This window comes from Cheilinus undulatus, linkage group 3 (assembly GCF_018320785.1).
Source record: "Cheilinus undulatus linkage group 3, ASM1832078v1, whole genome shotgun sequence".
In the NCBI taxonomy this organism is placed as follows: Eukaryota; Metazoa; Chordata; class Actinopteri; order Labriformes; family Labridae; genus Cheilinus; species Cheilinus undulatus.
Window position 1 is genome coordinate 12,952,386 of NC_054867.1, and position 27,028 is coordinate 12,979,413.

The following is a 27,028-nucleotide window of genomic DNA, read 5'->3' on the forward strand; positions in this document are numbered from 1 at the left end:
GAATATAAGTCGTACTTAACTGTGTTCTGTGATATGAATATACAGCAGTGTACTATGATTGCTGCCATTGAAACATGTAAACAAGAATGACTCCAATATTCAAAGCAATTAACAGATTCTTGCTGTATTAGATTTATTTGAAAATTGTAACAGAAACTGTTAAAAAGGTTTTTTTTCACCCTTAAGCAGTAAAAGGCAACACAATAAATTAAGACAGAACCATTGTTGCACATCAGTCTTTTCCTGCAGCACAAAAATAAAGAGTCACAGTTAAAAATGTTGTCTGCTTGGTTGAAAAAAAGGCTCATTTAAAGGCACATACATCTGTAGACATTCAATGAAGACTGCAATACTTAAAATCTCTCATAGGTTACATTTAAAGAAAATAACACATTTATAACAGAAGAAAACCCAAAGTTCATCCAGAATTTAAATAGCATAGCACATTCAATGTCAGTGACCCAAATCCACTGAATCATTTTACAGTAAATAGTTTTTTCAGATTGTTTTAATTCCTTTTATATCCTCTGTGTGCCTGATGAACTTGTCTGTAAAAAGTCATTAAATTACTTTTGAGTCCAATCAGCAAACATTTTTGCAGTGGTCCGTGGTGAGCCTAAAAACACAGTCCCAGCCTCATCTGAAATTGAGGTAGGCTGGAACAGAGTAATTAAAGAGCAGGAAGTCCATGCGATACAGGTTGTACAGCTTCTTCTGGTAGAAGGGGCTGATGTTTTGGAAGAACTGGGCCGCCATGTCTCCTGTAGTCCTTGTGCTTTTAGACGAGGTGGGAAAACTGACCTTACTATCCACCCCAGCCAGCTGAAGCACATAGCGGGAGTCCTGCTCCAGCGTCTCGTACTTCCCCACCACATCGTAGTGGATGAGGCAGGGGTGGCACAACGAATGCACCCGCTCCCAGTGCTCATTGAAGGGCTCTTCTCGCTGGGTGGCCGGGTCTACAAGGTAATACACAAACTCCGCAAAGGAGACATCGTTCCCTCTCTCCAGAGCCTCAGCCTGTGGATTGGGTCTGTGCCGCTGCACTATCTTTGTGCCATATCGTTTATGAAAAGCTGTGTTGTAGCTTCGGGTAAATTTGTTGCGGTAGGCGGACACCAGCCGCTCAAAAGGCTCACGGACAAAGACGAACTTAAGGTAGGAGCGCAGGCGCTGGTTGATCTGGGAGGTGGAGTACTCCGACAGAGTGCGGAGGTTTCCTGGAACATGGGCCTCGTTTGCAGGGATTGATAGTGGGTCTTGGTGGGATCCAGCTGCACCAGTCAGAACCATAAGCACCCGTTTCCAGTTGGTGCAGGCCACTTTGGGGACGTAGCAATACAGCAAGCCATGCTGGTCATCCACGATGACGTGCTTCAGGTCCTCTGGGATAAGAACTCTGCGTTTCCGGGTGTAGGAGCGGCAGGCTTCTTCTAACACCTCCCGACGGCCTTGATGGATCGCCTGCACTGCGGACTCCACCTACAGGGTGAGGGAAAGAGGTAGCAAGAGACGTAGGCATATTCTTAGTCATTATCAGTTCAAAACCAGTAAAAGAGTGGTTCCGCAGACTGAAATTTTTATCAAATAAAGTAAATAAAAATACTGCAAGAAAGAGGCAGAACAAGGGAAAACAAGTCCTCACCAAGTTCATTTCAAAGAGAGGTGAGTGTACAAAGTGGTTTAGTTGATGGCTTTGAGGCTTTCAGGAGGAGAAGGAGGACAAGCAGGGACAGAGCAAGAAGAGGTTGATGGAAGAGAAGGCAGGGACAGAGAGGAAGAAGAGGGTGATGGAGCAAGAGAAAGCAGGGACAGAGCAAGATGAGAATGACATAGGAGAAGAAGGCAGGAATAGAGAGGAAGATGAGGCTAATAAACACATAAACAATATTGTAGGGGATAAGACAAGTACATTTAATGTAACCAAAGTAAAAATATAGCTTTTAAATATTAAAAACGAAAGATCAAAAACACACAAAAATTCATATCTATTGGTAAAACACTGCAACAATTTTGCTTGGCTGGTCGGCTACGAGAGGCCCTGTGTAATATCTTCTGGGGGCCTAAATCTTTAGCTATGCCCCTGGTCAGAGGTATTATGAATACACACTGAAACTAGGCAAGCTTATCTCAAGGACATCAGTAATACGTCTTAGAATCATAACCCAACCAGCATGTAAACAATGAACTGTTACAGTTTATTCAGACTTTATGCTTCAGCTTTGACCCACAGCTCATTGCCTTGAAGAGTTGCATACAGATCAAACTGAAACAGGGTACAGACTAATGGTAAGCTCACTTTTTCAAAGCCCAGATCCCTAGATTTGATTATTATTATTTCAGTTATTTCAGTCAGCCTTGACTATCAATGAATCAAGTTTAATAATTTGAGATCATTTACAGGATTTTAAACGGCTCATTTTACAGCTGCTCAAAAGAAGAAAACACATTATTATTCCCAGATGGTACATTCAGTATTTTCACTCTGTTGTTGCACACTTTATACACAAACAGGCCTTATACAGTACATTCATAAAGTATTCAGACCCCCTTCATTCTTGGAAAATGTTCTGTTGTAGCCTGATGCAGTTGTTAAAATTCATAATCAGTGATTGGACATGAATTGGGAAGAAACCTTTTTATAGAACTTCTCACAGCTGACAATGCATGTCTGAGAAAAACCAAGCCATGAGGTCAAGGGAACTGCCTGCAGAGCTCAGAGACAGGATTGTTGCAAGGCACAGATCTGGAGAAGGCTACAAAAAAATTCTGTTGCACTGAAAGGTCCTAAGATCAAAAATTCCTCTGAATAAAAGCCCATCTGGAGATTGCAAAATACTCCACATGAAAGCCACGTAGGTTTTCATGTTTGTATACTTTGGGACGGTCTTTAAGATGGTGGGTCAGAAACTACCTATGATGATTAAAGACTTAAGACTGAAGACTGATAAATATGTGACTTGGAATGTGGCCTTGGTCACCGTCTCCCCTGATTGCTCAGTTTGGCCTGATGACCAGCTCTTGGAAGAGTTCTGGTTGTGCCAAACTTGTCCCATTTGAGAATTATGGAGGCCAGTGTGCTCTTGGGAACCTTCAGTGCGGTAGAACATTGACTGTAGCCCTCCCCAGATCTGTGCCTTGCAACAATCCGGTCTCTGGACTCTGCAGGCAATTCCTTTGACCTCATGGCTTGGTTTTTTCTCTGAAATGTATTGTCAGCTATGAGGCTTTCTATAGAGAGGTGAGTCCCTTTTCAAATCATGTCCAATCAATTTAATTTATTTATTTACCACAAACAGACTTCAGTCAAGATGTAGAAACATCTCAACAAAGTTCAAGAGAAATGGGAGGAACCTGAGCTACATTTCAAGATTTTTGCAAAGTCTCTGAATACTTATGCCAATGTGATATTTCTGTTTTTTTTATTTTAAGTAATCATTATGGGGCACTGAGTGTAGATTAATGAGAATAGAAAATGAATTTAATCGACTGTAGCATCAGGCATAACAAAACTGTAAAAAGTGAATGGGGTCTAAATACTTTCTGAATGTTCTGTACACCCATGCACTAATGAGGAGACATCAGAAAAAAAGGGTCCAAATGAAAGAGCACCAAAGCAGTTGGGGCTTCAGTGTCTTGCTCGAGGATAACCCTGCCTTGCTTAGGAAGTGAACTGGCACCTCTCCAGCTATCAATCCAATTTCCTGACTTCATCCACAGCTGGACTTCCACAGCTGACCCTCTGGTCCCCAACCCCAAGCCCCATCAGACTGAGCCACTGCTACGCACAGAAACTATATAAGTTTTATACAACCTTTTCAGGTTTCTTTACTCCACTATCTAAAATAATAGGATATTAGGTATTTATGACAGCAGCCTGAGAAGGCTGTAGAACTAAAAAAAAGGTGTTAAAGAGCAGATTGAGGAAACATTTAATCCTTAAACACCCCAAGTTTTTCCTCAGTTTTCTGTGTTTGAGAAGAGTATTTAGAACAACTTCTCCTCCGGAGGTCTTAATCATGGCTCATCCCTGCCTTCATAAAATTCATGGGTCAGCCGATTCATCCTGGCCTCTCTGTGGCACAAACGACTTATTTACTCCTTTCATTTACTCAGCCTGACTCTCCGCTGCAGCGGTCTGAGCCCTGAGTTGCTCTGTTTGACACGCTCCCTGACACTTTGTGTGGCTCTCTGTATTTGCTGGCAGACACTGAAACATCAAGGATACAGTATTTGGGTAAGGCTGGTGAGCCAACACGTCCACGTCTCTCAGCAGGAGTCTGTGTACTGTGTGTGCACAATGCTGTCTTTCCACCCCAGACATTAAATTTATGAGCTGTATACTGGGTTTTCCACCTTTACTGGGCATATGTAAAAATAATATTCAGGATGCGCCTCAAGATAAACATGTCACAGATGTAAATTAACTGTATAGCTAACTATGGTCTAACAGTTGTGCTGTGCATAACCCATGTCAAATAAAACAGTAAAGTGAAGGGGAATACCAGTGTGTTGGTCACATATTCACACATCAAATGTGAATATCTACACTTGCATTAAAATAGAAATTTACAAGATAAACAAATCAATATGCCAGGCCTTCCACTAAACCCAAGGTATTGCATTAAATCAGAATTCTAAAAAGTTTTGGCGAGAAGTATTTTAAACACTATCCAGTGTTTCTTTGTTCTTTTTTTAAGAGTTTGAATTGATTAAACTGTCTGTGTGTACTTGTCTCTCTCACAAATGTTATGGCTGTAACTATCTCCTATAGTACAGGGGTCTACCACTTTTCAGCCCACAACCCCAAAAATAAACGTCCCAGAGACCAGGACCCCACTGCTCCTGAGGGTGGTGGAAAAAAGCCATGCTTTGGGGGCAAAATTGGTCATAAAAATGGCAAATGGGTTGACAGTGGCAATATTGCCATTTAAGTGACAGAAATGGACAGAAAAGGTGGTGAAAATGTGATTAAAAAAATTTTGTTTTGAACTGGCAAATAATGGGTTAACTGAAGCAGAAAGATAGACAGTAAGTGGCAGAAATGGGTTCAATTGGCAATAGTGGGCATAAAAACAGTGCAATGTAGTTTAAAAGGGGCAAAAATGGATGTAAAAGTGGTGAATAGGGGTTAATAGTGGCAATAATGGGTCAACAGAGGAAACAATAGGTGGAAAGTGAAGAGAATCCATTTAGAAGCTGTTTAAAATGGGCAGAACAAGAGGGAGACAGGGTTGAAAAGTGACAAAAATTGGTTTTAAAGTGGAAGTAATTTACAAAAAATGTGGTCAAAAGGGATTAAAATGTGGAAGAAATGGGTTTAAAGTGGCAAAAATGTGTTTAAAGTGTCAAAAAATGATGGGAAAAAGTGACGAAAACAGGTTAAAATGTGGCAGAATTGGTGTAAAGTGGCAGAAATTGGTAAAAAGAGGCAAAATGGGTGCAAAAAATTATGGAAAGAAGCAAATAATAGTGGCAAAATTGGGCAGTAAAAGCATTTAAAATGTGGCACAAATAAATATTTTTAACATTACAAACTTCTAATAGTCTGACACACTTGAGCTCCAAAATGAGGTAACTGTTACCCAGGATGCAAGCACCAATGCTACTGATCCAACACACATGCATTGTTACTATCCATGAATCAGAACTTGGGAGGGCTTAATCTCCCAGCATAATCCGTGGGCAGACCTGTGTGCTGACTTACTTTTGACATTTTTTTTGTGAACATTTCTATGATTCTAGCATAAATCTCACATTGAACTAATTTTCTGCATATATTTTCATTAAAAAATGGGTTAAATACATAGTTTGAAAATATTCTTAGTCTTTTTAAGGCATCTGGCAACCCACTCTTATTGTTTTGCTACCCCCAAGGGGGTCCCGACCCCCATGTTGAGAACCTCTGCAATAGAGAACAGTGCTCTTAAAATATACTGTGTGGGAGATATTTTATAAATTCAAACACATTATCTGGGGGTCTTAAAAAGAACATCTTTCTTTTTGATAAAATCCTCTTGTTTTTCAGTGTTTAACAAATCTGTAGTTTGTCTACTGTACGAGATGCTTGTCTGCCCGTCATATGCTCCATTTCCCTCTCCTTGACTTTCTCTTTCTTTCCAGCTGCACATCACAAAAGGGCATTCACACATTGAAGTCACTAAGGAAATAAATAAATAAATCTGTCATTAATCCAGTCCACTGCTGCTTTCCATCTCAACAGCTTAGCAGCTTCCTCGAGTAAGGGAAGTGTTTAAACGGAGAGGAAAAAAAAAGTAAAATATCACAACCTCTTAAAAGTAAATGATGTCTGCTGGAGCTGCTTTGTTTGCTGGCATGTTCACCGCTCCTCTCCTCACAGGGAGAGTTAAATAAAAACAGCTGTTACAGGGACCAATTTACGAGGCTCAGTGTCCACGTGCAGCCTTATACTGACAGTGATGAATAACTGAAAACATGCATGGATTAATAGAAAGAATTAGGGTGCTTCAAGTCAGAAATATGATGGAACTAAGAGGATTTATGTTGTTTAAATGAGTGTTGTACTCGTCATCATTTTTCAGTGTCCCCATCTTAGTTTAACATTTTAGAATTCTACATATTCTGAGCTGCAAATAAATTATTTTGTTGTATTTGGTAATAACCAAAGTGTTGGACATTTGTCGATATAAATTTACATGAGATTTAATGAGTAATGACCTACCTGAATTATAAATATCAATCCAATCACTGAGACATTTCACATAACAGCATGTTTCCTAGGCTAAAAAATGGTTTACAGAAAATCTGACTTTAGCTTTAATCTAAATCCTTTTCAAGATTTTTTTTCATACCCTCTCTATACATTTTTAAGACTCATCTTCAATTTCTAACCTACTGACTTAAAAACACAGTAACATACTGTATATGTCAGAAATCACGCCAGAGATTTTGGGGGGGCCTGAGGGCCTGTCTTTTCTGAGGTTGTTAAAAGTAGGTTCACTCAAACTATCTAAAATCATGATAAAACCCATATGTATAGTTCATACAATGATCTTTTGGTATTAAGACTTGTGTTTTGGGCTGTTTTGGTCAGCTTTAAATTATGAGAACAATTCAAACTGAAGTGTATTTTTGATTGTAATATGTCACTTTTTTTGTGGGGGTCCTGGTGGGCCACAGCTGTTCCTGGCTATGTGAAGGGGGGCTCCATGGAAAAAAAGGTTGGAAACCACTAATCTAGAAGTACCTATTTCCATGTTTTGCACTGCAGTTAGAGCTGAAAAGTAAAAAAAAAAAAAAAAAATAGAAAAAAAGGTATAAATGCCCATTTCAGGATACCAATAATACTCTTTAATTCTAATTTTGAAGCATTTTAAAGAAATAACCACTCTGGGGTACTATAAAATTTTAAAAAACAGCCAAATTTAAGACCTAACAGTCTTGCATTTAAGACTTTTTAATATCTTTAAAGCCTTAATTTTGGCAAAATTAATCTATCAGCTTTTAATATCCTGCAGACATCCTGTAGGAGTTTAGGGTGTCAATGGGAGTTTGGCTTCCCCTGATAGTATGTGAGCTCTCCTCAAAAGCATGATTAGTGAAAATTTGTGGGGTCTCTAAAATACTTACAGTTTATTTTATTTTGTCGTGAATTTCTATTTTTTGGTCTTTAACAGAAAGTGCAATAATAGGCTGTATGATTCATAAGAGGGTGACTCATCAATAAATCTCTTTACTGAGGATGCTTCATGCTTGTAATTCTTACTGTCACCATCTAAACACAGTGCTGCAATAACACTTACTGTGGCACATAAATGCTTTGAGTGCTCAGTCTCGTTAGAACTAAGGTATCTGCTTAAAAAAAAAAAAAAAATCAGACAAGTTTAGCAACTAAATCCACAAGTTTCTCATATATCTCCTATAGTGTGATGCACCTAGCTTACCTGCACAGCTAATGGAGAGGACAAGTGTCTATTGGACTCAACAGTTTCAATGTAAAAATCCCCCAAATCAAAATGTATTTAAAAAAGGTTAACTTTAATAATTTCCAAAATTTATAACATGATTGTATCCAATTAAAAATTCAGCTTCAAGCTAATATTGTTGGCATGTAACATTTCAAAAACATAGAATTCATTCTGTTCTCTAACTGTCCGACTGTGCTTCCAACCAGTAACCATGGGTAAGGCAAAGCAATATTTTTAGCAATGAGTGTGTCTCATTAGGGATATAAATTGAGAACTGGTTACAATTGGTTCAATTCATCGACATTATTTGCATTTCTACTTAACGATTCTCTCATCGATGCCTCAATTCCACGTGCCTTGAAAAACACAGTGTCACAAGAGGCAGTCAATGAAAAGGAACAGAGAAACTTGGGAGGTAAACATGGCAGACAATTGCAAAAACATTTCTCAAAAATAGCGCAACATGCAATCTGTTGACCAGTGATTTCATGCAAGGCATGCATCTTTTTGCACAAGATCTGATAACTTTGTACAAGATTTAAATTTTTTTTAGAGATCTAGGATCCAGAGACTAGTTAAAGAAAATGAGCAGTAATATTGTATTCTACTTCGATTAAGAGATTGAAGATCCAGAGAGCAGTTTGTTTTTACTGAGACATTTCAGACAAAAAAGTAAAAAAGTTCTCCTCCCAAACACTTAATGTTTAACGTTTTTAGTTAACAAAACCATATATTTTAGCAAGTAATTGAAGAGTGCTTGTCACTGACTCTTACTTAAGGTTGCATTTTATTTCTTGTTCAGTGTTTACAGAGAAAGAGACTCAATAAAATTTGAGTTGTTAACAGCAAAAACCTAAGTAGCAGTGATTATCTTCTGGCGATAAGGTCCCCCACATCTTCTTGTCTGGCCCCCAGGACATTATTAATTCAGAAATTTACAGAGAAAAAAATAGGGTGATTTTACAGGTAACTTTTATAATTCCCTACAGCTATTCAAAAAACCCAAACAATTGAGATTGATAAAAATGGTCTGGATTTATTAAATGTTTGATTCATTTTACAGAAATCCACCTGTCGCGTGTTAGCAAATACACGTGACAGGTGGTACAATGCATGACAAACACATATTTTTAGCTCATTCTTGATTAAAAATATGGTTTTGTTTTGACTTCAAGCATTTTCCTGCCTAAGAATCAACACTAACTATACTTTTTCTCTTCAGTCAGGGCACACCATAGCATCGAACTCGGTGATGGAGAACATAACAGCCTTGGAAATATTCAGCTAAAATATCTCAATCACCCCCTTGTGGCTGGCGCTGGTATAGGGACCCTCAACTGATCCTGTAGTTTGCCAGATCAGGAAGGGGCGCCGTCGTGATGCAGTAAAAGCAAGCAGAAATGGATAAAGAACAGAGACTTTTAAATGGCAGGTTGAGCTTTGAGGTCATGCCAGATAAGACTGAAGTTATTTTCTCTTTGTGTCGACATGAACTTAGTTACCAGGAGGTCGTAGAGTCTTAAATAGCCTGTACCACTCGCTGGCTGAGCACACAGCTAATTCAGAGAGCCGCCCCTTAGCCATGGTGGATTGTTTACATCGGAGTTGCTCAGACAACTCTGCAAGCAGGGATGGACTCGCTATCTGGCATACCGGGCATTTCCCGGTGGGCTGACTCACTTTTGGGCCAGTATGATTTATTCATTCATTTATATCTGCTATGAACTGGCACTACAGCTGCACTGACCCTTTATATTGACTGTTGACTGGTCCAATCACATCTCTCCCATCACCACTTAGCTCTGGCTTGAAAGCAAAAGTATTTGGAGAAAACAAAACTAACTAAAACGATCAATTGGAACTGTCAATAAATGCCAAAAAAAAACCCAAAAAACAGTCAATCAAGATGCTGCCAAAGTGTCAAAGACTCTGCAGTCCCTATAGGAGACAGTCAGACGCTGGTGAATGTACAGCTACATCATGAGGAGGAGGAGGAGGAGGAGACAGAGCAGCAGAGGCTGGTGTATGACAGGGGAGCAGAGGTGCAGACAGGTGAGCCTGAGAGTGAAGAAACTCTGTAGAGTATCATAATATAAGCTGAAAGCATTACTAGACTGTGGGTCCCCTTTCTTTATGAAGAAAAAAATGTTTGAGATTAAATCTGTAGCTCACGATTTATGTACATTTGATCAATTAGTAAAAGTTTGAATGAAGTCCTTTTCAAAATAAAACAGTGAGTTAAATTTGACTTTATATTGATTTTTACCCTTTCTGCATACAATTTCATTAAAAATCCGATAGAACAGTCTATTTTAATCACCAAACTACTGTCCTTAATAATACCATAATTGAAATTAAAATGTGTTTAAAAGTTCTTTTATTTTTATCAGAAGTTCTTCATTCCTCCTCTTGACAATTTATCAGAGCCTAGTTTTCAATCTCCTCTACTTTTGTCATCTTCATTTATGCTAAATTATCACCAAACTGCAGACATGGCTCCTTCTTGATATCACTCACCTAATGAGAGGCTAAGATCACGCTTTAAAATAATACTGAGCACAGTATCTGTAATGTTTTATGAGTATGAGAACTTAGGTTTAATCAGCTCTGATACCTGATACTGGTATTGGTGCATCCCTCCTGCTCGTGTTACTGTTTTTGACGTTGCTGCCTCGTACTTTATCTATCCTGTCATTAGATGCAGCTCTAATGTTACTGAGCTCTGAATTTCCACCAGTCTGATTCTGTTAGTACAAACTCATAAATCCTCCTCCGCCACTGGTGTAATCCAACCAAGATGGCTGACCTTTTGTTCAGTGGAAATAACATCAAAGCAGCTGTATCTGACATGAAAAATTTCACACTAATAAATACATCAGACGGATTAGGAGTGATTTGTGTATCAGCCTTCTACTCAAACCAAAACATGCATCTCTTCAGGATCAACTGAGAAAAGATGGATTTCACTGGATTGGGTTTAAATGCTGATAGCAGTCATGTTTACCCTTACATGTTTACTCAGTTCTGCAGTACATTTTCTATAAAGGTTCATAAATAGAGGATGAGCATTTCCTTTTAAATATCTCTGTGTGGCTGTACTAACACATCAGTGTTATGACCTAAATAGCATCCTAACATGCTCACAATTAGGGCTGAACAATTTGAAAACATTATCTAATTGCATTTTTTTCTCAGTACTGCGATTGCAATATGACATTCGATTGTCATCTTGTGTATTTTCAATAAATTCAAGCAATAAATAACTCTTTATTACAACCTACATTTAGTCAGGAACACTCATCATACATTTAACCATTTTATTGCAAAATAGATCTACTACAGTGTTACTTGGCGGAGAAAGCGCTGCTCTAGAGATGCTCCCTGGGTTAGTCAAGCAGCATGCTTTGACTTTCCAGAAGTGTGTGGGTAGAAATTCATATGGATAGATGCACTTATGACAACGTGCACTGAAAACAATGAAATTATTCAGAAGAAATTAATCCATTGTAGCATGAATCTGAATAGGAGGGTGCAACGAGCTTTAAGATATAAAGGAGGAGGCTGGGTTGGAGGAGGTTAAGCTTTGCCAGCAGCAGCATGTTGCATCAGCATTAATGCAAGCAGGGATAAGTGAGAAGTATGTAATCTTTGAAAAGACCAAAGTGTTGAGAGAAAGAGCTGTGATTGGCTGTGGGAGCTGGGAGGCGATAATTGGTGTCACCTGGCTGTCAGCCAATCCGAGCTAGGGGTTTGACTTACATGAACTATGCTAAGCTTCATGTATATTAGACAGAATGAACTAGGGAAGAAGGGTTTAAAAATTATTTTTAATTGCAATTACTGTTGCTCATATTGCAAATTTGCTATCAATTGCTTAACTAAATGTGGATTTTTGTTTTTAGCAATTGTTTAATTAATAAAAATGTACAAAAAAAAAGGAACAATTTTTCTAAACCTTAAAAAAAAGACACTTGAATGTTTGCAAATTGCGCATAAAATCTCTGCTGCTGCAAAAAATTAAAGTATTAAACTGTTATTTTGACATATTTCAAGATAAAGCAATATTGCAAAGTCTGCGATTTGTAAATTGCAGCATACCATATTTCGATTTGATCTCATTTGGGATTAATTGCCCAACCCTACTCACAATTACCTTATTTTTTTTTTTTAATTTATAATTTCCCCCCTAGGTTAGAGTGCACACCTACAATCATTTTCAAATTACACAAATGACAAAATACAGCTGAACCTTACAAACATTTCATCTGATAACACAATGATAATACCATATCAAATTACTTTTTATTAATCTTTTATTATTAATTCTCTGAGGAAAATGGAAATGAGGCAAAGTTCGTGGAAAAAAAAATCTGTTCCAAGTTTGGTATTAATCCATCAAGCAAATGTTGGATGTTACTAATAAGGGAGACAAACTCAGCCCCTTTAGATATTTGTCATTAACTTTTAATAATTTGAGTATTTTACTGCCTTAGGGTGCCTTTTAAACACGGATGTATTTTCTGTGATTACACGGAGATACCAAATGAACTATGACTGAACAAAATCAGTCCACAGTCCAGCTTCAGTTGTACAAACAAAAAAAATTATGTAAACATGCTCCTTACAGCTTGTTTGATGAAAACCTTAATGGCGTCTTTCACCAAGAACCTTTCACTTGTTTTAAAGAGTAATACTAAAGAGTTTCTTCCTGAGTGTTTTCTTTGGAGAGCACCGACCTGGTCGCCATCATAAAGCGTCTGTAGAGGACTCCTCCTTGACTTCTGCCCACTGCTCCTGTCACCGAGAGGCTCTGAGGCTGAGGAAAAATGAAACACGTCATGAGGTCTGAGTTTCAAAACTTTCAAAACAAAAGTGTGTTGAGTTGAAGCTACATCAGAGCACAAAATTACATGATAGGACTTAGTTCATAATCTTTGAAAACTTGGGACACTGCCCACTGAGAGGTTAAACAAGGAAAAGAATGGAAGAAAAATATCTCATAATTTGTGGTCTGCAAGCAGCAGAAGACCAAAAATAGTAACACTGGGAATAGACGGGTTTGATTAGAAAAAATATGTGGGATTTATTGGTTTGTTATTGCCAGAGTTTTGTCTGTAGGTTACAATTTCCTGGTGGCCAAAACTTCTTAGAGTGTAGCTAAAAAAAAATACTGTGAAATGTGAGCATAATGCCAGATCTGCAACTTCCCTACAAACCTTTACCCTTAGCATGAACTGTTATACTATAGTGTTCTTTTTAACTCCCTCAACCAAACACTCACCCTGCACTTTAAGTTCTTCTGAAACAGAGTTATAGCAGGGAAAGTAGAGGAGAAATCAATTGCTAAAATAAACTGAAGTCTATGATACTGGATAAATAGCATCAGTTGCTTTTCTTTTATTAAACACATTTAATTGAAATTTTGAATAATTAGTTGCTTTTATGTCCTCTTGATGATGCTGATGAGCCCTTTGTCCAGTGAGATCGACAGAGGAGATGGTCATACAGCAGGAGAAGGTTAGTACAACCAATATGGCAGCACCAGAGAAAGGACATTAGGAATGCAAGCAGGGCATGAACAACATGGACATGACCCATGGGGTTTGCAAGGAGTGCCACATGAAAATAAAATACTGCGGTAATATCATAGACTGTAGGAAGAATCGGACAAAGCCTGTGTGAGGTCAGCCATCTTCTTACAATAGGCAGACTCAAACAGCTTATGAAGCCAATCTGTGGCGGGCTCCATATTGAAATTGCTGTCTCAACCAAACTTGGATTAACCTAACGGGAGATAAGAGCCCAACCACTGAGCTGACTTCCTGACACCTCAGCTAGCACTAAAGCCGTCCTTCTGGAGGCAGCGTCTGCCCGTTAAGCTATCTGTTAATCAAATGAGATGTGCCAGTCAGTCCGCAGTGAGGTTTTTCCTAATCTAAACCATTGTGGTAAAAAAATTTCACAGTGAAAGGACATGAAGACATTAAATAATGAGACATGTTTCCTTTTCTGAACCAGGCTGTGAACCACTTTATTTCCAGTTTATTTCTAACCGGCTTTTTAACGTGTGTTCAGGCGGGTATTCCGGTGTTCATGCAGCCAGCCTCAAGTGGACACTCGTGGTATTGCAATTTATTGCACTTACGCATTTGCTTCATTTTTCAGGACGGGAGATTGCCGCTTGGGTAAAATGATACAAATGAAGGCAAGGCTAATGCTAAATCAGCTAAACAGTTGAAAAATGGTATCAATAGCAATATATGGTATCCCAATACTCTTTGTATTGCAAAATGTTTAAAACTGCAATAATATCAAACCGTGGCACAAGTATCAATATCTTATCATGGGGCCACTAGTGATTCACACCCTGGTATTCCAGAAGGTCAACATTTTCTAATTAAAAATCTTTTTTTTTTTGGACTGATATTTTATGATATTCTAATACTCGGTGATGGTAGATTTTTGTGAACTGTTGCCTAATCCATAAACATCACAATTACAAACAAAAAAAATCATGTAATATTTCACTTTGTAATGATGAATGTAGAATATATCGAAGTTTCACTTCCTTTATTAAATCACAGGGAAAAAAAGAACATTTTCATGATAATACAATGTTTTTTAAAAAAAGCATATATAGAGGTTTTCTCTGTGTATAGAGCATTGCTCTGGGTGTACATACTAAATTTGATAACAGACAGGTGACAGCAGGACCCCTATATTATTGCTGTCATGTGCAAAGTTGAGGATTTTTTTACACAATGGTTTCATTTTCTAAATTAGCTAATTTTATTCCTATAGATTGACAATGGGTAAAAAACACCATTTAAAATTATACCACATCTGTCTTTGTTTTTTGGAAGGCATCTTACAACTGAGATAGATGACAGGCCAGTATCAGCACCACCATACTGCACGAGCTATATTGGTTTCTACATAATAGAGTAAGATACGAGAAGATATTACTTTATTGATCCCCAGAGGGGAAATTCTGACAGTACTGCTGAAACATTGTATTTGCCCATAAAGGGCTTAATTTTGATATGCAATAGGCCTCTGCTGATAAATATATACAGAAGAAAGCACAGCTGATGCTCATTAGCTAATCTGTATCAGCTGAATGTAACTATATCTGAGGCTTGAAAAGTGCTGAGTCACTGAGACAGACAGGGAGACCTGTAGTCGCACTCAAAGAACAAAGGCAACATCATGCCAAACACTGGGCTCTATCAAAGATTCTATTAGACAAATTACCATGATAGGATGATCATCTTCCTCAGCTGGCTTTCCCAGTCTCTACGGGAATTAAATGACACTTGCTTACTGTGGGGAAAACCTTATCTCTTACACAAAGCAGCAGCTGTAGGATCACTGACTCATACTCTAAAATGTCTGCATTTAATGCAAGAAACACCCGATTGGTTAATACAATTATTCATATCTTGCACCTGCACCAGGTGATGGTAAAGTATGCAGTGTTATTAATCCTCGCTCCACCACCCCGTTATCAGGTGATACACACGGCACAATGAAAATAGTGAAGAGAGGAGTGCGCACGTGCCACAATGGTACTATATGTAACTGCTCTTTCACCTCTAAAACACTTGAATGCAAGAACAATAATGCTCGATTTGTTTGGTGAAGCATTAAAAAAGCAAAGCTGGCTTAATGCGGCGCTTTTGTGATTTATTTAATGTGTTTAAACGGGCTGTAAAGAGTGTACACAAGGGGTTGTCTAGTGTTTGGCAAAGAAAAAAAGTCCTTTCCTCCACTTTTAAATGTTTAAAGGCGTGAATAAAAGAGGGCGTATCTGGTCATATCAGCCATATTAAGGAGCAAACAGACTCTAGGAGGGACTCAGTGTTTCCAAAGCATCAACCAGGATCTAAATTTAATTTAGTTGCAGCAACTAAATGTAAAAGGTTCCCAGTAAGTTCTGAGCACAGGAATTTTGGGAGTCTGACTTGGACCAAGTCAAGTGATTGCTCTCGTTGCATTCAGGAGACTCTTCACACATTGTCCTCTATAATGATCAACAATGTATCTTATGAACTTTGTCTTGTCTGTTGTGGTGGTGTCAGGTGTTTGCCCTTGCTACGTGGGATTTTAATGTATGTTTTGTCTCAGTTATGGGACAACAGATGGAAATTAGAGACTCAATAAATCTGGTGCAACCATGCTTTCATTTATTACACTATATTGTCAAAAGTATTCACTCACCGTCTAAATAACTGAAATCAGGTGTTCCAATCACTTCCATGGCCACAGGTGTATAAAATCAAGCACCTAGGCATGCAGACTGTTTCTACAAACATTTGTGAAAGAATGGGTCGCTCTCAGGAGCTCAGTGAATTCCAGCATGGTACTGTGATAGGATGCCACCTGTGTTGCACCACTCTGGAACAATCTGGGGTTTATTTTTAAAAAGCTGGGAAGCTTCAAAACTTGGGCTGCAGGAGTTGTGATTGAACGGCCGACCATCTCATTGAGAAATTACTGAGTCCAACACTAAGCCAGAGTATGAAGCAGAAAAATCCACTCAGTTATTACCTTCTGCATTCACACACTGGACTTTGTACAAAAAGTTGGCATGTAAAAGTTCCATCAAGACAATTCCAGGGAACATTCTACCAAGAAGTATTACATGTGTTGAAGAGGCTTAATTTTCTTATCCCAACTCGGTTTTATACCTTGGTAGAAAAACAGGGATGAGCATGATAAGCCAGCTAAACAATTAAATGTCTGACCTTGGCACCAGTATACTAATTAAAATAATTATAACTCATATTATTTTAATCCATTTCAGCCCACAACCATGGCCAAGCACTCTGTCAAAACTGTAACGCAGACGCCACCCACTATTAGCCACTGTAGCTCCAGTTAATATCTACTGCCTTTTTGCCACAGTGCTCATTAACCTGTTTAGAAGATAACGTTGAAAGTATCCTGAAGCAACAGACTGGTTTAGCATTGTTTTTATCAAGAAAATAGGAACAAAGTTATGCATAGACTGTGTCAGGGTTTAACCGGATCTGAAATTATTTCCTCTGGGACAGCCCCAGTAGAAATTCAAGTATAAAAGGGATGAAAAGGCCCTTGAGAATTAGCTTCTGTGGCTAAAGGCTCTGAGAGATTTTGTTGAAAACGCAGTTTATAGTGCACAGCACTGGTGTAGAGGGATGGAAATGTTAAATAAAATACAGGATGGGAGCGACATCAAGTTATGTGCACAATGATATGAAATGTTTTTATCATTGCCAAGATTTTTGAGAGTTGAAATAACACGAGAGCCAAGCCTTGCATAAGTCAAATCTTTGCATCCATGCTGCCAAAATATGCAACAACAAAGATCTATGAAAGCAAAGGGAAACTTTTAAATACATCGCTTTATTTAGCAAAAACAGCTGACAAAAATGCTCATTAAAATGTCTTAAAATGTAAGTTAAATTATATACAGGAGAAAAAAAAATGCTGGAAAACTGCAAAGTTAAACAGCTTACCCACAAGAAGCCTCTCATTTTAGGGAGTAAATCTTAAACTTTAATAACATTAGGTCTACTCAGAAAAGCTTAGCAGCTTTTTTATTTAACAAAGAGGCTGGTGAAAATATCAGGGAGTTCACTAAGTGTACTGTTCAATTAAAAATGTGGTGATCAAACAAAATGGAGAGTACTGAACTGTTCAGAAACTGAAAAATGACTTGAAAATGCCCTCAACAACCAAACACTGCCTTAGCTATAGGCTGCATTCCTCCTTTGAAAAATGCACCAAACCCACCTAAGTCCTATTCAAAGGAAGGAGTAGTCCTTTTGGGTTAACCCTGTCTAAAATGAAAAGTCTGAAGCATTCCTCCTGGCTCATGCAGAACTGAGAGCTTGAGGAAATGCAAAATATAGAAAGGCTGATGTGTGTTCCTCATGTCAAGCCCATAAACGGAGCTCTGTGTTTATGTCCCACCGGGAAAACTGGGCCCCCACCCTCCTCCTTGGCCTCTACTGCCACAGAGCAGATTTACTGAGAGACACACTGTACAAGTGAAAGCCTGATCCTTGCAGGCCACAAATGAGTGTGTAAGGGGTGCAAAGTAAGATAAATGAGTGTCTACTAACTGAATTTGAGTAAATATATAAATATGAGAGATATGAGTAATGTTTGACTGATCGTTGTTTGATACTTGCAGACTTGTTTACTTTTAGGTGGCTGAGTTTTATCTGCAGCTGCATGCACAAATCTCTCAGCCATCTAGCCTGATGATCAGTGATGCCACTTGGTGTCTGGCCTGTCAAAAGCAAAATGGCACAACAAAAACCACTACTGATGGGTTAAAAGTCATAGTAATGCTATCAAATCTGAACCTTATAAATCAAATAACACGTACCTACTAAGATAAACATCATGGAGATGACCCTGTGTAATCATTCAAATACCAGTGCATGTTATGTAAGGGAGCCAGAGGAGAAAAAGTGCTAAACAAAAGCTTGTCATTAATCAGCTAAACAAACATGGTTCTCCCACTTTTTGGGAAAATAATAATTTATTCTGGCAACTGAAAGCTGCTTGTTGGCTTCTATAAAACTGTTACACTTGCTGATTGAAATCATGGGCATTAGTATGCCACCATGTTTTTCTATGTCGTTTTAAATTGATTAGACTCTTTTGTCATTTTGACATTAATGCTCAGAGAGAAATCAAATCTGTTGCACCAGACAGAAAAAAATCAATCTCTGAAAAATGACAGCACCATGGAGAGAAACTGCAGCTATCACAGAGCAGAGAGACAATGCAAGAAAACTTCTTTAAAGAGTCTTATTTTTAAAATAAATCACGCATGAATATGTTTCGTCTCTAAGTCAGCAAGAACACAAACAATATCTTCAATTTATCTAGCCAGTTTTGCGATTAAATCAAAATGACCAGAGAGAGATCATAGGAATGTGAGACCTGTGACAGAGAAGCAGTACAACATTTTTTATCAGGGTGATGCAGTGTTGACACCAAGCAGCAACTGTTTAGACGGAGGGTCAAAGTTGAACTGTGATCCCCTCAAGCCCCCAGATCTTAACTAAAACTCTATTAGTAACAACGGAACCACACCACCTCCACAGCCAGATGGCTAAAGTCAAAATGAATGAATTTAGGACTTCAGACCTTTACAATTTCAGGAAGACACAAATAAATGGCACAAAAATGTGAATAATTTTGAGGAAAACTTTGTCATGCCTTTCTATGCACATGATTTTCTGAATAAAAAAAAAAAATCCCCCCTGCAAATTCTATAGTGTTTTTCTCTGTCCTCTGATAAACAGTGATATATTTTGAAGCAGAAGATAAAATGACGGTTCTGCCTTTCTCTCCTCCAGTCCATGCACCTTTGCCAGTCTCCCTCTCTTACCCGGCTACATCATATCAGCTGAACTTCCTAAGGCCTGAGCTTTAATTTGAACTGCATTTTTAGATTCTCACACTTTTTGGGATAATTAGGACCTCAGCCTCGTCTCTGAACAGGAATAAATTTTGAGATATTTTTGAGAGTTTAATGGAAGTTTTCAAAGTGACATTTTTGAGTATTTTCATGGGAATTATTTTGGATGTAAGGAAGAGTTTGCTTAGAAATCTTCAGGCAAATTTGGGAAATGTATTTGGAATTTTGAGAACTTTACTCAAATTTTTTATGGTGGAAACTTGCTTTAAAATGTTTGAGTATTCTCAAGAAAACTTTGGAAATTTATTTTCAATATTTGAAATTTGATTAGGAATTGGGAAGGAGCGATGTCTCTGTGATTTCTTTACTTTTGTGTTTTAGGGAATTTGTTAGGATGGTTGGGGTTTATCCTCCTGAGACCTGAGCTTTTGTTATGAATGATTTTTTTAGTTTCTCCCAATTATTTGAGATAATTAGGACCTGATAAGTTTAAAGGGATACTTCAACATTTTGGTAAATTTGCCCATTGCCATAATTCCTATAGTCTTAGTAATAGGTTCCTTTCCTTTAGTTGTCGGTGCAAGCTGTTTCTAGATCTGGGGGGACTGTTTAACCAGCTGCACAGCTCACGCTATGTTAGCAGACGGAATTTTTGCATTCCCTCATCAAACTCATCGAATACACAATCCAACAACTCCAAAACGCTCTCCTGGACAAGTTGTGACCTGCACATTCTACACACTATGAAATAATCGTGGCACATTACGAGATGGAGGTGTTTTAAAGTTAAATGCAAAGCCGGAACTACACTCCAGATATGGCTGCTGCACTGTGTCACTCCGCCCAGTGGTTTACTCAAGAAATAGTTCTGGGTGTTTGCTTCATGTGTCGTAATGTTACATAATTATACGCTATTATTTCATAGCGTGGTGAATGTGCAGGTCACAACTTGTCCAGGAAAGCACTTTGGAGTTGTTGGATTGTGTATTTGATGAGTTTGATGACATAAGAACCCTTTAAAAGCTCAGCCTCATCTTTGAATAGAAATGAATTTCGACCTTCAGACCCCCCCTTCTATAAGGTCTGTATAGCACAAAATTTAAAATACAAACCAACAAAATCCTAAATATAGACAATACATCATTATGGCCCCAACACCTGAAATTTTAAAGAAAATACCAAACATTTCTGTGAAAAACTCCTAAATCTTGGCAAAATCTCACCATACTGCCAGGTAAGAAATGACCAGTTACACAGGTTGCCTTTTTATAAACTCTGGCTGCAGACGCAGCTGTGTAAACAACTCACCAGAAAGCTCGAGATTGTTATTGTTTCTGTTTCTACTGTATCTTTGATGTGATTGAAGATACCCCATATTTTGATTAACTAGAAGTGGTACGCTTGTGTGTGTGTGTGTGTGTGTGGGGTATGACCTTATGACATTATGAGCAAAGGCACTGTTTTTCATTGACTTTGTTTCATGTGGTATTAGTACAGAAGTTCAAAATTCAAATTACAATTTCAAATTCAACTTTAAAGTTACACAAACACTCACCCATCCACACCTCATAGGTACCTGACTTTTTAACCAAATGACAATGGCTTCTTAGATTCACGTTATCAATGTTTAGGTTCAATTAATCACTAAATGGAGTTTAATTTTCTTCCATGTAACTAAATGTGTTATAAACTTATGTATGTAACAACAAGAGGGAGAGGAGGATTTCTGAATTCTTGATGTCAGAATGATGCACAGAATGTAGTGTTCAGGCATGGTCAAGCAGGATGTGCTCCTTTAACAGTCTCTGAGTTGGCTCTACTTTTTTTTTAACAATCTGTAAACTTGCAATAAGTAACTTAAGAATCCTTTAAAAGAGCAGCAGCAGGTTTGTGACTCAATCTTAAAAATATGTATAAAGATTTCTTATCCCCTTGAAGAATAGACCTTAAGAAATCCAACCGAGTGAAATGATTTATGCAGTTATACAGTAAACAAATGTAACTGACTCTCAGACTATCTCAAATGCCACAACTCCCACAGTGTAAAAATGATTGATGGTTTTCTCCACTCTATTCTAAGAGTTATATAATATTTTTCTTTGTCACATAAAGAGTTTTGAAAGTCCTCTGTATTTCAAATGTGCTATATAAATAAAACAGCCCTGCCTTTCTTTGCAAATGCTTTTAAAGCAGATGGTCTAGAGGGGAAAAAACACATGGTCCAGAGTAATTGCTGAATCATCAGCTCCTGCAGCTCTGCGTCCTGAACCCACAGCTGGCTGAAGGAGAAAAAGTTGGAACGCAGGGTCACCCTCATCTTATGGCTGAGGATCTGACAGCAGGAAGCAGACAGAGCCAATTTCAGCTGGTAATGATAGGATATCATATGCAGTTAGGTATCACATAGCTGCTCTGTGAATATTTTAGCAACTCTTTAAATCTCATTATTTTACATTCACAAGTCTTTATCAAATTAAGACTAAAGACTGATGCCATGTCTAAAGTAGCCCCTGAACAAATGGGCTTAGTGTGCTGCAGGTGTTCAAATGAAGGAGGAGTGGTGAAAAGTAAATCTTTATGACTTTCATGACCTTGAGTCAAGTCTTGACAAGGATGGTATGAGATGGGGGTACCGCTCCAGTACAAGGATAATGACTGTAGCCCCTAGGCTGAAACAATAGTCCAAGGTTCTGCTTGTAGATGAAAAGCAAAAAGTAGACACCTGATAACCATCAGCTCTCATAAATGTTACCCGGTGAAGCATATTAATAGGTGTTCCTGTGTTTTATCTTCAGCAGGATGTTTAAGAGAAAACCTCACAATAAAATGCATCAAACCGCATTCCAGACCAGTCTCCTTCCCACTCAGTTCTTATGTCTGTGTTAACTTTATAGGGAAACCACAGACGTCCTCACAATAAAGGCAGCAAACAATGGAAGACATGCCCATCTTAACCAGTTTTTTCTTCTATAAAAGTCTAAATGTCGTCTTAATGTCATGAGAGAATCTGAGATGTATCGCTGATTAATATCGAGACGCATTCGCCAGGGTCAAACTGATCTGTAAAACAAATGCAAAGTCATGTCAGCTCAGCGTGAAAAAAGACAGAAGTACTTATAATAGAAAACCATTTTTGGAGTGTAGAAGGCATCCCATGATTTGTCAAACCACTCATTCCATTGTATATGTGTATGAGAGTGCAGCAGAAAACCCACTGTGCATGTAATTATCCTAAACTTAGATTTACTCTGTGAGTCCTGTGTGCATTCTGAAGAGAGTCCCTTTAACTCTGTGCAACTCTGATTTGGCCGAGCATTGGGCTCTCTCCTGCAGCTTTATATAGATTTTGAATAAATAAGACGACCTTTACCCCAGATGGAGCATAAGCAGGAAAATGGAGGTGTTCTTAATGCAAATGCAACAGACTGGTTGGAATATCTGAAACTAATTTAAACAGGTTTAAAGCTGACAGGAAGTTTTAATGAAACATGAGAGCTGTTCCATGTTCGCTCCGACTGCTTAACCCTAATGTACCAAAGGCGAACTCTCAGATGTTTTATCATTCACTGACATGGCTCCGAAATACAGCTTTAGGTATTTTGGCACCCATGAAGGTTACCCTTGAAATATTCTGTGCTTTTGTGTGGGTGTGGGTGTGTGTGTGTGTGTGTGTGCACAATCTCAGCTCATAGTGAAATACAAACAGTTAAAACTTAACCAAAACTTAAAGGAGTATAAAATGGGAGTGCAGCTGGACCAAATAAAACTACAGTGTTCAACTAACTCAACGATTACTATTCTTTCAAATTATACACATTACTTTTTCTTTTTATTATACAGCACAGCTGAGCAGAAGACACACAGCAAATGTGGTGAAGACAGTCTGAGATGACATACATCAAATGGTTGCTGCTTAGAGATCACACATCAAGGACTACAGCATCTGTTCAAACAAACATAGCTAGAAAATAGCTAGAAAAATATTCTTTTATGAGTACAAGGACTTCAACAACTGTCATCTAACCTTCAATAATACTTTCAAATGCATTTTTGATCCTTTTCATTAAAGGGGCATTTCAGTATTTTTAAAGTTAAGTCGTATAAGGTACTTTTCAATGGCGAACTGGGCCAAGAAATGTTGAATCAATTGCAACTTTATCAAAAAATGTGTAGTGTTTTACTTTTCATCCAGAAAGCCTCCATGTCTGGCACTTTTTCGACTGCTGGCTACATGTTCTTCCCCCTCAGTGCCTCTGATTTTAGTTATTTCAGCTCAGTTTTCCACTTCAACAGCTGACACACAGTTTGAACATAGTTAACATATTGTGCCAACTCTGGCTTGTCTTGTTATCAGCCATTAGAGGAATAAAGCCATAGTCATTAATTTACTTGGATGCCAAATTTCCATTAAGCTCTTCTGGTCAGAGTCAACAATATACCGGAATCCAGTAAGGCAGGTAACTCTGGATGGGGAGTGATGCAGGCTGCAGGAGTCTATGAGCCGCTATCATCTGATCAGAAATTTCCTGAAGAAGTGTCTGAAGTCTCACTCGTGACTGCTGTAGTTCTCCATGTTAGTGGGCCTGGGCTCACAGGTTAAACATCTATACTGCCAGGTAACTCGGGACCCCTCCTGCAAACCAGTCACTGCTAAAGTTTCTCCCTCTTTCTTTCTTCTGCTGAGTCTCCATCTACACAAGTTGCTCCTCTGTGTTTTCCGGGTCATAAGGTAGTTTGGTTTGCTGTTGTCTCTGTCAAAGCCTGCTGACCCAAACAGCTGACCAGATACACTAAAGTGGAAGGATACAGAGCCGGTAGCTGAAGCTTGCATTGCAAAATTGTGCCAAACACAGTGTCTTTCTGTGTGAAAAATAAAATGCTTAATTTTTTTTTTATTTAGTGTACAATAAAGCCAACATTGTTTTTTTTTTTTTTTTTTTTTACCATTTTTACCTAACACTTACTAAATTACACAGAGCAACCATACCCATCTGTGGCTCTATATTGTCTAGCTTCCCCAGCACTTAAAGGCAGGGCACACTGGAATATCTGGAGGCTAATGTTACTACTATTGTCAAAGACCTGATACCAAACTTAAAAAATAGAGAAATATCCCTTTGACCTTTCAGGGTTATCTTTGAATATTTGTGACACTCTCTCATAATTCCTTAAAAATGTTTTTCTTCCCATTAATTTCTTTACATGTCAAACCGAAAACCTTCTTCCAATTCCAATCACTGTAGTTATTTTTCACCTCTTACTGCCTCCTAACTAAGACCTGTTGGTACAGTTTGCTGTGCCATTATTGATAAGTACAGATCCTTATTCAACTGTAGTACAGGCCATTAGCAACAATTTTTGCTTACTTTTTAATTGTTTGAAAAACATTTAAACATTACAGAACTTGCTGAGTTGACGGACTTGGCATCATATTAAGCTGAATCATATTGCCAGCAATGATAGTGCATTTTAGTCAAAGACTTCTGATTAATTTATGAAATGCGAATTGACATTTGCTTGAATGTTATTTTAAAGTTGCCATAGGTGTAATCCAGAAGTGCTGGAAAGCCCAGTGAAACCTTGCAGTGAGGGGATGCTTTATTCAGCTGACTACAACTAGAGCTACACTCCAGGATGGAGTCGGAGCGGGGAGGGTCCGGTTTCAGAGAGGGCCCAGAACTGACTGACCTCTCTCTTTAAAAGCCATACTCTCCTCACAGTATGAGCCATATAAGCTTTTTTGGCTCATGATATGGGAATGTTTGAATGAGGCCATTGTGTGTGGCAGAGAGGGACCTTGGAGAGGTGGAAACAGACCTTTGCAAGGGCCACTACCAGCCAGCTGCGACTTCTCCCAGACCTCCCCCACGTTGCAGAGGAAACTCCACCATTGAAAATGTTTTAATGAAATTGTTCCTTACAAGCAAAATCTGCTGTTCTCTGGGAAATCCAAACACAGGGTGGGAATGCAGGGGGGCTGACATGATGGCTAGCCTGGAGGAGGTGCAGATATGACTCAGAATGGAAAGATTCAACAACAGATATAGAAATCCCTCAGTGATGCAAACAGTCTTCAACCCTTCCTCCCTACATGTACCTGCTTTAGATTTTCAATGCAGTTTTTTACAGTGCAAGTGCATGAAATGAATGGCTTAAGGTGTGGAGATAACATTTTGAACAGAGACCAGCAGGACTGCTGCAGAGTATAAAGTGTTAATCACGCAATCAAGTGTAATTAAATTTTACTGCTGAAAGTGTAATTTTAACGCATATGGCTTTTTAGAGAGTAGATCTGCTGACTGAATTTAATTTGCTAGAGATAAGGCCACTGCCCTTTTTTTCACTATGACTGGGCTATCATCATTAATCATAGTTGGCATAATTACTGCCGTGTTTGAAATGGATACCCTTAAATATAGTGGCCAGTTTTAAGAAGAAAAAAGCAAACATTTTGACCTCCAATAAAAAATATTTAACACATTCTTCAGTAAGAATAAAGGAAAAGGGCTGATATACATGGTGTTGGTAGTACTGCTAACAGAGGAGAGTATCAGCTTACCTAGCTTTAGACTGCTGTTGAAGTAGAGGAGCACCATAATGAAACATCCAAGACACAAGGCAAAAACCATCCGAGGGACTGTGGGGCTCCTCATCCTGGGTCTCTGACAATACCCCGAAACAGAGCCTATTCCTTCCCGGGTTCATGCGAGAAAAATCCGTTCCTATTAAGACAAATAGTGTCTACTTTATCACCGATGAGAGCAGCGAACCGGCCCGCTGACCTTTGCTACCCCGTGTCCCTCCGTACATCCTCGGGTGTCTTGGCTTGGATTCGCAGCGGTGAAGAGGAAGGAGAGGACGGACTCAGCCGAGCCGGGCAGCAGACTTGGTCCGCTGTAGTTACCGTAACATGACTGTGAGCTTGTTCAGAGAAAGTGGAACAGACTGTGTTACTGTCAGTGTGTCCGAGCAGAGGCCACCGTCTGTTTGTGTAAGGGGGGGGTTACATACCCCAGCAGCGTCTTCCCAAACGGAGGGCTATGTCTTTAACCCTTTACTCTCCAAACTCACGGTCTGACTGCAGATGTCTGATAATCAAGCTCGAGACCATGCTGTTAAAAAGAAGTGTTCCGGTTAATTATTTCAAAGTAAAAGTCCAGTCAGAGGGCTTTAGGTATAAGAAACCCTTCAGGTATAGGTTTAAATTAAAGGTATAAACATAGCTGAAACACTATTGACACGGTGTATCATAAAAAACGGAAACATAATGGTAGCAATATGCTCTGAAAAAATGTCCTTGTCCTTCAAGACAGTCTGGCTGCAGACCATTCATCTCAGACCCAGTTTATCTGAGAATGGAAATACACGCTAAAACGTCCAAAATAAAATCGGATAAAACCTCCGTGTAGGATTAAAGTATAGGTAAGGATACCAAAAGTTGAAAACCTAACCTGCAAAACCTGATTACAGAACGTTCAATAAAACTGAGTTAACTGTCTGCTAACAGGAAAAAAAACTCAACCTCCATTAAAACTGTCTGACACTGCTAGCATAACATAGCTTTGTTAGCTGCATAGGCTAACGCTAAGCTAGTTAGATAACAGAGCTGTGTAACTAACAGAGCTACCAAGCTAATGTCGCCAAAGCTAAAGTCACA

At 38.7% G+C, this 27,028-nt stretch overlaps 1 protein-coding gene across 1 annotated transcript; it reads right to left on the bottom strand.

Annotated features, from left to right (window-relative positions):
* Positions 1-116: 116 nt before the first annotated feature.
* On the bottom strand, positions 117-26,505 carry LOC121506968 (carbohydrate sulfotransferase 11-like). The gene is made up of 3 exons (XM_041783043.1): positions 25,931-26,505; positions 12,686-12,765; positions 117-1,482 (listed from the first exon to the last, which is right to left on the bottom strand). The coding sequence occupies exons 1-3, from the start codon at positions 26,022-26,024 to the stop codon at positions 637-639; spliced, it is 1,020 nt and encodes a 339-aa protein (XP_041638977.1). The 5' UTR covers positions 26,025-26,505; the 3' UTR covers positions 117-636.
* Positions 26,506-27,028: the final 523 nt, after the last annotated feature.

Excerpts from the sequence above, each read along its gene's own strand:
- LOC121506968 (XM_041783043.1), bottom strand. The coding sequence starts at position 26,024 with ATGAGGAGCCCCACAGTCCCTCGGATGGTTTTTGCCTTGTGTCTTGGA. Across the intron at positions 12,766-25,930 it reads CAACAGCAGTCTAAAGCTAG|CCTCAGAGCCTCTCGGTGAC; the intron begins GTAAGCTGATAC and ends ATTTTTCCTCAG. Across the intron at positions 1,483-12,685 it reads CGCTTTATGATGGCGACCAG|GTGGAGTCCGCAGTGCAGGC; the intron begins GTCGGTGCTCTC and ends CTCACCCTGTAG.